At 57.3% G+C, this 10040-nt stretch overlaps 3 protein-coding genes across 3 annotated transcripts; 1 reads left to right on the top strand and 2 right to left on the bottom strand.

The window, feature by feature from the left end:
• Window positions 1-209: 209 nt before the first annotated feature.
• Window positions 210-5065, top strand: LBRM_32_0010 (TATE DNA Transposon; the record flags this gene model as incomplete). The annotated part of the gene is given in 2 exon segments (XM_001562147.1): window positions 210-3089; window positions 3092-5065. Coding segments are annotated over 2 exon segments (4854 nt in total).
• Window positions 5066-6720: 1655 nt separating this feature from the next.
• LBRM_32_0020 (conserved hypothetical protein) lies at window positions 6721-6984 on the bottom strand (the record flags this gene model as incomplete). The annotated part of the gene is made up of 1 exon (XM_001562153.1): window positions 6721-6984. The coding sequence occupies one exon, from the start codon at window positions 6982-6984 to the stop codon at window positions 6721-6723; it is 264 nt and encodes an 87-aa protein (XP_001562203.1).
• Window positions 6985-8067: 1083 nt separating this feature from the next.
• Window positions 8068-9522, bottom strand: LBRM_32_0030 (conserved hypothetical protein; the record flags this gene model as incomplete). The annotated part of the gene is made up of 1 exon (XM_001567313.1): window positions 8068-9522. One exon carries the CDS (start codon window positions 9520-9522, stop codon window positions 8068-8070), a length of 1455 nt encoding a protein of 484 aa, XP_001567363.1.
• Window positions 9523-10040: the final 518 nt, after the last annotated feature.

Consider the following 10040-nt stretch of genomic DNA (forward strand, 5'->3'; position numbering starts at 1 on the left):
GGATTCCGGGGCAATTACCGGGGAAATGGCGGAGGTAATCGGCACGGTAACTACCGCGGAGGCGAAGCGCAGGAGGACTTTCTGTCCGAGTCAAAAAACTAAAGCCCGACGGGACCACCGCCGACGTTTCGAGGAAGGAACCCACACACCACCGAACAATTACATGCGGTGTTGCAAGATCATTTGCAAAAGAAGTGTGGGGAGGTGACATGCGTGCAGGTAAGACATCGAATATAGAACTCGATGCAATCTACAACGCATACCTTCCAAAGAAACGGATCGTTCCGTCGGACACGATGGTGCACCTTGATTGGAAACGCGCGCAACAGCTCGCGGCAAAGGTGCACCGTCACGGCGTCGTTTATTTCCCTATCTTCATTATGAAGCACTGGATCGCAGGGCTTTTGGAGAAAGGGACGCGGGACTCAGCAGAAATACAGCTGAGCATCTTCGACTCCGCACCTTCTCCCATAGTAGAAGATAAACTGCGCAAGCACTTTCATATGGTCTGGCCGGCTTTGCGTTTGGTGAAGAGATTTTCACCACGTCAGGAACGCTATAGCGACGACTGCGGTTTGTACATGTCTGCCGTATTTTTCGGCGATCATCTGGACATACAAATCGACCATAGCCAAGATATGGCAAAGTGCATGCGGCGCCTGCTTTACGCGGCGTCAAAACACCACCCGCCACGTGAATATTTCCTCGAGAAAATGAGGAAAATTCTGACGAACCACCCGGTGTCAAGAAAGGATCGCTTTTACGACGAAATCGAGCACAAGCCGTGGTTGAAGAAAACCACGGTGAACTGTGAAGACACCTTTCACTTGGGTGGAGGCGAGAGGCGCACGACGAAATTCACGAACCCGAAACGTGATTCGAACCGTGCAAACAAAACATCAACACGCGCCCCACATCCACCTCTTCACCAAAAGAAAGAGGAGGTGACGGTACGGACAAGTAGGGACCGAATTGAGCGCAAGAAAAGCGCACCGCCGACGCGTGTGGCAGCGTCAAAAACGCCCTCTCGGAAACGTCCGGAGAGATCCGCAATGGATGCTCCACTCCCACGGCGAAAAGCCGCGAAGAATAGTGTCAGAAAAACACCACCGCGAACCTCAGCTCGCAGGAACGGAAACAATACACGCTCTGTACGGTCGAGCGGGTTTCCATCACCGAGAGCGGAGGTGTCACAACGATGCGTGTCCGTCACCCACGCGCCTCCAACTGAGAACGTGGAGGGAAAGAATACGACAAACGCGTCACCACACGTCCCGCAAGGAAAATGCATTTCCGAGTGGACAGAGCTCACCTTTTCTGAAGCAAATAAATACGCTAAAAAGGTGTACGAAGCAGTCCTGGATCACCTCTGGGCCGCGACGGCTCTGGCGCGAGTGGGCGACGGTGTGGCACGCGGCTTAAGTGACACAGCCGTCGGACAACAGCGCGTGAGGCACAAGATGACACCATTGAGACCATACAGTGTCCAGGAGATGCTGAAGCTTCTCGGGAAAACGATCCACATTGCCGAGGCCTCACCGAGCGATCTGGGGGAGGTGATTGTCCGTGAGGAACACCAACTCGAGGAGGTGACCTTGGACCCCTCAACCGACGAATTGTATCTCGTCCGTGGAGCTTCAGTACCGACACTTTCGGAGGAAGTGAAAGGGTACAAATTTCTGCTTGGCGCAAGCCTCCGGGAGGCACCGGAAGACATGAATGGCGCGCGCTATCCGAGTTATTATGTCCTTACAAAGGATGCCTCGGAGGCGACCGTGGGTGTGTATGTTCCCACAGCCTTGACGCACTACAATCCATCCAAGCGACAGCGTGCACCGCGACACGCGTCACGATACATTCCTCTTCCGCGAAGTGCGGCATCAGAGGCACACCAGGACCATACAAACGGACCGCGACCGCGCCTGGTGAGGAGAAAAGGATGGCCAGACGACGGCGCCGGGAATCAACTCGGCGACGATGAGGAGGACGGTGGGCCGTACAGCGTTCCAGGAAACCGGAAAGGCGATGGGTACGCGGACGTCGACGCGAACATCTCGGCCGAGGCCACGCGTGCACTCGAGGATCTACGCTCCAATCCTTTAAACATGCAGGGCAGGCCTCTTTCCCAAGAAGAAGAGGCGGAGGTCTGCCCGAGAAACTGGTTCCTCTTCGCCGCGAAACCGCCACACATCTCACAGCTGGCATGGAGTCTTGTGCGGCCCGACACTCGCGCACACCACTTGCGATGGTTGACGCGAATCAAGTCGATGAACTCGGAACAGATGCTCATGCGCTTTCCGGCGGCATGCATCGACTTGATTCTGTCGACCGCAAGGGCCCGCAAATGGAAGTGGGCAACGACCGCGAAGGCCTTTGCCGCGGTGGCGGGTGCGCTGCGCGACCTGCCGCTCTACTCGACGCAGACGCGGGGTATTCGCCTCCAGGACGATCCCGAGTGGCGAAGCGCTTTTGGCACGGTGCAGCGCTACATGAAGGAGTCGGTGCCGGATGCGCCTCCCTTTGTTTCGCGACGCCAAGTCGAAGCGATCATCGGAAGACTCCGACTCGGTCACCCTCGTGCCGCGCTGTTCCTCGCCATGATGTGGGGATTCGCAGCGCGAGCGTGCGACATTTCCACGCTCCGAGCGAAGGACGTGACGCTGTTCCCGGGACCGCCGACAAGCACACGCGTGAAAGTCACGCTGACGATCCGCAAGGGAAAGGGTGCCAAAACACGCGGCCCTTACCCGGTCCCATCGATGCTGACGAGGGACCTCGCAGCGACACTGCAGGAGATGCTGGTCCAGAAGAAACCATCCGAGGAGCTCTTTGCACCACACGTGGAGGAGCTGCGGGCACTGATCGCCCAGGAGGTGCGAACAGAGATGCGAGGTGCACAGCTGCCCTCGATCCGGAAAGGCGCGCTACGTTGCATGGCGGAAGCGGGTGTCCCGCTGAAGGACCTGATGATGATCTCCGGGCACGCGAAGCAGGCCACGCTGCTGCGCTATCTTGGGTATGGCCAGCAGCCTACGGTGGAGGCCGAGACCGCAAGGGACAACGCCGGAAGAGCGCTATTCCAGACCCTCTAGAGGCTGCGGCTTCCGTGTTCCGTTTCCGATCGCAAGAGTCATCGTGCGCGAATCTCGGAATCGCACCACAGGAGGTGGCGGCCATGGTGGACCAGATGTCCGGTTTCATCCAAGTGCTGACGGAGCGACCGGCACTCGTGAAGCAGTGGCCGTTGCACCTGAAACGGAACACACCACTGGACATGGATACCGTGCTGGCGATGCCGACAAAACGCGCCTCAACGAAGCGGTTTCTCCAGCGAATCCAGTGCTTTCTGGATCCCTCCTTCTACGATGGGTTGCGGACGTCGAGGACCATCAAAAAGTGCGTGCTCACAGCGGCGGAAATCCAACAGGCGGTCGAGATGGGCAAGTTTGAACCGTGCCCGATCAGCGACATCGGCGCCCAGGTGCAATTGCCAGAGGGCATGCACGGCGTGAACGTCTTCACGGTGCCGGAGCTGAAAGGACGACGACGCCTCATCACGGAGCCCCTGCTGAACCGCGTGATCCCCAAACATCACGTCCCGCGCGTCCACTACGACACGCGCCTCGGAAGACGACAGCGGCTGCGATACGCCCGTTACATGCTACAGATCGACTTCGAAGCTTATTACGACGCTATCCCGATCGCGGCGACACTCCGTAACAAGTTCGTTTTTCGAGCCAGGCATGACGGGCGATACTACCGTCTTCGTACTCTCCCGACCGGTGCGCGGTGGAGCGTTGCCGTCGGCCAGGCGGTGACGTGGACGATTGTGGACATCGACACGCCCGTCACCATCACCACGCTCATCGACAACATTCTCGTGGCCGCACGCGAAGGCCAGGAGCGTGAGTTTGTGCTCGCGGTGCGCACGATCGTCGCACGCATCAAGGCGGCGAACCTGATGACGTCACCCAACCGGGACGAGCTGGAGGCGATGTCGGACGAGGAAATCCTGCAGCTGGCGAGTGCCAACACCGTTTTTCTCGGTGAAGAATACACATGGAATGGCCGAGAGCGGCTGATCCGCAACTCGGTGAAGACGGTGGCGAAGCTGAAGCTTGCGCTCCAAAAGACCAGCCACACCATACGCAGTCTGGCCTCGCTCATCTCGCTGATCTTCTTCGCGCTCCATACCACGCAAATGAACCCCGCACGGGCATTCAAGCTGCTGAGAGCCTACCGAGGCATATACCGGCTGACGTTCCGCGGGTACGACTGGGACGACGCGGTTCCTTACATTGACTCCTCCGTGGCGCGGTCGCTGCAGGAGATCGGCGGCGCACTGGTGCAGAATCCGTGGTGGAAAATCTCGGACGAGAGACACCCAACGACGGACGAGGCGACCTATGACGCGGTGGCCTTCACCGACGCGTCGCTGGAGGGCTGGGGTGCTGTACTTCACCTCCGCGACGCGGGCGCCACAGAAATGTGGACCTATCGGCAGCGCTGGACCGAGGACCTGGAACGGCAACTCGGCGGCGACGACGGCGAGGCGGAACGCGTCCTCGAAAAACTGCGCCAGTACCAGCTGCGTCGCCGCGTCCGGTCGGGAGGCCGGTTCGAGGACCCAGACCTGCAGGCGGACCGCTTCCAGGCGCGGTACTCGGCACACGCGGAACCACGCGCGGCACAACTAATGCTGCGACACCTGGTGGAGCACCACAGGGTGCCCAACGGAGCGCGAATCGCGCTTGCCACGGACCACCGTGCGATTGTCATTGCGCAGAAACACCTGAACGGTTTCGGCGGCATTGGCAGAGGCTATGCCTTGAACAAACTTTTCGAGTACACCTACGACCTCTGGTACAACAGAGGGATCGACGTAGTCTTTTTCTACGTAGAGGGTGCGCGGAATCCGGCGGACGCCTACTCGCGACACTTCGGGGTGGACGCGACAGGGTCGCTGGAGGTTCACCGGGTTGAACCGTTTGGCGTGCCGTTCCTCCGGCACACGTGGTGCCCGCTATGCGAAGAGCGGCGCCGCGAGGAGGGCGGCGAGATATGATCGTCACCAGAAACATCCGAGGGGAGCCGGAACCTGACGGCCGACTCTCCGGAGGACGGTGCGACGACATCGCTCACAAGTTATGGATGGCTAACCGCGTGCTATGGGGGGGGAGGCTTCCCCGGTACCGGTGCCAAGCCATAAGAAAAAGCACACAAAAGAAGTCCAAGACGACTTGATGTGCTCCTCACGCGACCGAGCGCGGTAGAGGGGACCGGCGGCATAATCATGACGCGGCGCCGCGGTCGTGGTTGCGTGCCTGCCTTGCCGCTTCCCAATGGGGTCGCGAAGACTCTCTCCATACCCATCTGCCTTCCACAATTCTTTCTCCCTTCTCGCCCTTTATTTGTCTTCAAGAAATCAATATCTTCGCGAGCACCCTATCACACAGGACGGTGGTATTCAATTGGCGGCGTGTAAAACCACAAAGGCAATTGAGCGCTTGCTTAGGTGTCGCGGGAGTAGGAGTGAAGAGAAAGTGAAGCCATACCCTGTAATGCGAAGCTTGTGCGCGGCGTTATGCGAACGACCGCTGTGGCAGTTGTGGCAGCGTGCGGTGGTGTCTTGTGGATGTAACTCTCTCGGAGTGGAGCAGAAAAGTAGCAGGAGGTGCGCCATGCCTGGGCCAACTCTAGTGTAACATACACCGAACGTTGGGGAACCGCACCGCAACAGTGTGCACATCTTCGCTGATGAGAGCGTGCAGTGGACATGTTTCCATACAGGGGTGGCATCCGTATGCGGAGGCTCAGTAGGCACAGGGCGCCTAGTGCGAGGGGGTACCACTTTTGTGTGGAACAGAAGCGCACCTACAGTGAATGCACTTGGCCGTCAAGAGAGCAGTCGCACCGTTTATCGCGGCACGGCGGCTCTACTGCCCGCCTTTGGCAGCACCGTTGCAAGTACACATTGCCGTCCAGGGTGGGGGTCGTTCGCTTTGCATCATCCCTACTGGTTGCCCCAAAGTCCATCGTGGTCGACACAGGCGGACAGCTGTGAATAGCAGAAGAAGGGCATCCCTTTAGGCGACCATGTTGTTGACATGTCCAGATTTTATGCACACGTCCGTACCTCCGCAGTATCATGCGCCGCTAGACTGTCTGCTCACTCAGAGTGTCGGCCGCCACTGTCAACGGCGCAGTCACTAATAGCACCCCGTAAGCACAACGGGCGGAGAGCTGGGACGTCGTCGCCAGCAAATGCGCAGCACGCCAGCCACCACAGGGGGCGAGCCGAAGAACGACGGCAAACTTTACAGACTGTTGAAAATCCCTGAGAGAAGAGCGCCGGAGAAAGAACGCAGCATGAGGAGGAGGCAAAGTGGAAAGAAAGGGAGGGAAGCATTTTGTGACGCTCTCACATCTCCAGAAATTCATCAGTACTCCGCGGTTCAACTGTGGGGAGGGTGGCTCCATTCTTTCCATCAAAGGCGCTGTAGCTCTTTGCGAATACGGGGCGCTACCGATGCAAGGAGGTGGTGCATACGTGGCTACGAGCGTGTTCTGCAGATTCTCGCAGTTTTTTTTTTATGAGCGTTTAGCGCCCTATCTGGAGAAGTTCGCTCGCAGATCCTCGTCGAGGAGAGACAACTAACATATGATGCACTAGAGGAAAAGAAAAAACGGTTACTACTTCAGTGTGAAATCGCAGAAAGGCTAGTAGTTGAAGATGATGGATTCGATGGGCCTACCGGCGCCCTTGCACGACACAACGGCCTCACGGTACGCATCCAAATCCTTCCTTTCCACTCTGCGGTTCGCATTCATGTCCTGGAAGTCAAACTCGTTCGCAATGATTGCCGGTGGAAAGCTCACCAAGTGGCAAAGATGAGTTTGATAGGAGTTGTTCCGATTCAGCACGTACACGCGGTACAGGGAGAAGCTAAGCACACATAAAATCAGAAAGTCGCCAATTACCATGAACTGACGCTTCTCATCCGCAATGCTTTCCCGCCGACTGAGGTGATAAAACCAGTTCTTCTTGAGAGGAAGCCTCGACGGCCACGGCCAGTTCCGGTAGGTGGGCTGCCAAGATGGCGTACGACGGTAGCGCGAAACATTGACAACAGGCTCGTACACGTGTTTGCACTGCTGGTTTCTTCGGGTGTCCCCTGGTGAGTGCGCAGTGAACAGGAAAGGTGAAGAGGTCTTTGGCACCACGCACCGTAAAGCAACGGATGGCTCGTCTAGCCGGCGTCCGTTTTTTTTTTTTCGGGGGAAGAAGGGGGAGGTTTCCTTGCGCTGCACAACGACACTAAAGGCGAAGCGGCGCGCGTGGGGAAAGAGGGAGAAGAGGCAAGGGGATGTCGCAGCGATGTGAAAGGTTCAGGTGAGAGGGAAAGGAAAAGCATCCTCGTGAAGCAAGGTGTAGCCCAGGCGCTAGAGGGGAGCCTGAGCAGCTGTAGTGGCGCACCGACTACGTCACACAGACGCCAGTAGAGTAGGTATTGAAAAACGACGTCCAGCCGACCGGATACCAGGTTGCATTGAGCACTTCTTGTTTTACAGATTCACTTGAGAGGGGACCGAGTCAAATGCTAGAGTGAAACGCCTCTATGATAAGAAACCCCACTCCCTCTACGAGAGAGTGAAAGAGACGGGCGCGAAATCAAGGACTACTGCGCCATGCAGCCAAGAGCACCTCCATTTATTATTTCTCCTCTCGTCAAGAGAGTGTTGAAAACACTTGGGGCAGCATCTCCGCCGAGAGGGCGATGGCTGCACCGATAGAATCACTCAGGAGCACTCACCGCTGTACAAGAGGTTAAAAGGCACACCGACAATCTCAAGAGGCGACCCTCACCCAAGACCTAAACCCGAGGGATGGCGAGTGTCGCGGATGGCAGCTCCCCATAGAGAGCAAATAAAAAAAAAGATTATACCTCCCTGGAGATATCGGAATGTCTCCTCTCACAAAACGTTTGTTGCATTGAAGACAGAACACGCAAAGCGCATCGTTTCAGTTTACAACGCGAGATGGGGGGAGGGCGGCGACTACGTAGCCTACTCGGTTGCAGGCTCCTCTGTTGTCTCTGCAGCTTCTGGGGCCTGCTTGGAGGACGTCTCAGAGATCTTGTCCATCTCCTCCTCTTCGTCGTCGCCGCTAGAGAGCACCAGCTCACCTGTCTGGATGTGTGCCTCATATTTCCTCATTAGTGCCTCGATATGATGGATCTTGTCGTCAATGGTCGCCAGTGTCAGCTCCGGCTCGACGTTGATCAGCTGGAAAAGTCTGATCTTCTCTTCGGGATGCTGCAAAAAGCGAGCATTCCCATTGCTCGGTGCGGGGGCCTCCTTCTTTGGTTTTTGCGGCTGCTTCTGTTGTTTACTCGCCGTCTTGCTGCGCGGCACGTTGTTCGCCCATTTGCCTGCATTCAACAGAACGCAGCCTGCGGGAGCCATCACACTGGGATCAAAGTGTGCCGCCGCCTCGCGTCGCTGGCGGGCTTCCGCATCCTGTCGCGCCATCATCATCTTCTGCTTCAAATACAGAATGAGTGTAGAGCAGGCATCGATCTCCGTGGAGTACGGATTCTGACGTTGCGAGGCACGCGCGCGTTTCGCTTCGATCTTGTGTGCATTACGTCGCTCCTCGTACTCCTTGCGACGTTGCTCGCGCTGCTGCTCCAGTTGCGCAAAGTACTTTTTGCGGGCCTCTTTGTTCCAAGCATCCCACTCAGAAGATACCTTGTCGCGCTCGTCGCGCAGGCTGTCCATGGCATGCATAATCTCCGAGACTCGGGTGCGGAGCTTGTTGCACTGCCTGTACACATCGGCCCGGTTTGCCCCGTCAGACTGCGCCTCCTTGTCCATTGCCCGCTTCTGTTGCAGCTTTTCCTCGTACTCCTTGTTCAATATCCCGATCTGCTCGCAAATGGCGTGGTACTCCTGCTGAAGTATTACCTCCTGCTCTGTCATTTGCTTGATCGCCTCCGTCAATGGCTGGAGTCGTTGCAGATGCGTCTTGGCGTCCTCCAGCTTATGGAGACGCTGCTGGTTGCGCCTCTCAGCGCCAAGGCCTCCGCCGCTGCTCTCCATCTTGCGCATCATATAGTCAATCGCCTGGTCGATCTCATGAACGGTGGTGAAGCCGCCGACCTCTGCCTGAACAGCACGCAGCTCGTCGGAGATCTCAGCGCGGCGCTTGCGTAGCTTCGCAATTTCAGCATCTTGCGCCGCACGGCGGTCGCGCTGAACCTTGCGAATGGCATCAATCCCACTCAACTCCTCCATAAATGCATTTCGCTCCGCATTGCGCGACTGAGTCACCGCATCCTCTTGAACAGAGCGCTGCAACGTCTTTATTTGCTCGATTAGGCCGCGACGTTGCTCCGCCAGCGCCGCGAGCTTCGGTCCGTACTGGGCAAAGTCGGGCCGCGTTGGGGCACCGGGCATGCTCTGCCACGGGGCCTTCTTGGCCGGCGGCCGCACGGGGGCAATTTCCTCCTCAGCCAACATGGCACCGAGTGAATTCAGGTAAAGCCGTTCACTACTTTGCTACGAAATGGGTGTCTTCAGTGTGTGCGCGTTCGATTCTTATTCAGAGGTAAGCGGACGGTAGAGCGTCGTCCTAACCACGGCGACGGCGGATGTGGAGAGGGCGTGTAAAACGCAGCGCAGCTCAAAGCACAGGGGTGCGGCGCCAAATGCACGAGTACCAAAGGAGGAGCAAACAGCAAGTCAGGAGTACATGACGAAAGCAAGGAGGAAAGGCGAATAGACAACAAAAATGCCATCCAACCCAATCGGAGGCTCGCAGAGTCGGAGCGAAAGGCTAAGGCTCTCCAATGTGGCCGGAAGCGTTTCAGAGACCATGCAGTGACAGCCAGCGCACGTGAGCGTCTCTGGCTTTCGTTGTCACGGGGATCATTTGAAACACCTGGCACGCACCTCCTACATAGATGTTCTGCCCACTTCGAAACAGTGCTGCGTAGTTGGCTTGTTGGTATTCTTAGGTCGAGTGTCTGTGGAAGAAA

This window comes from Leishmania braziliensis, chromosome 32, assembly GCF_000002845.2.
Source record: "Leishmania braziliensis MHOM/BR/75/M2904 complete genome, chromosome 32".
NCBI lineage: Eukaryota > Euglenozoa > Kinetoplastea > Trypanosomatida > Trypanosomatidae > Leishmania > Leishmania braziliensis.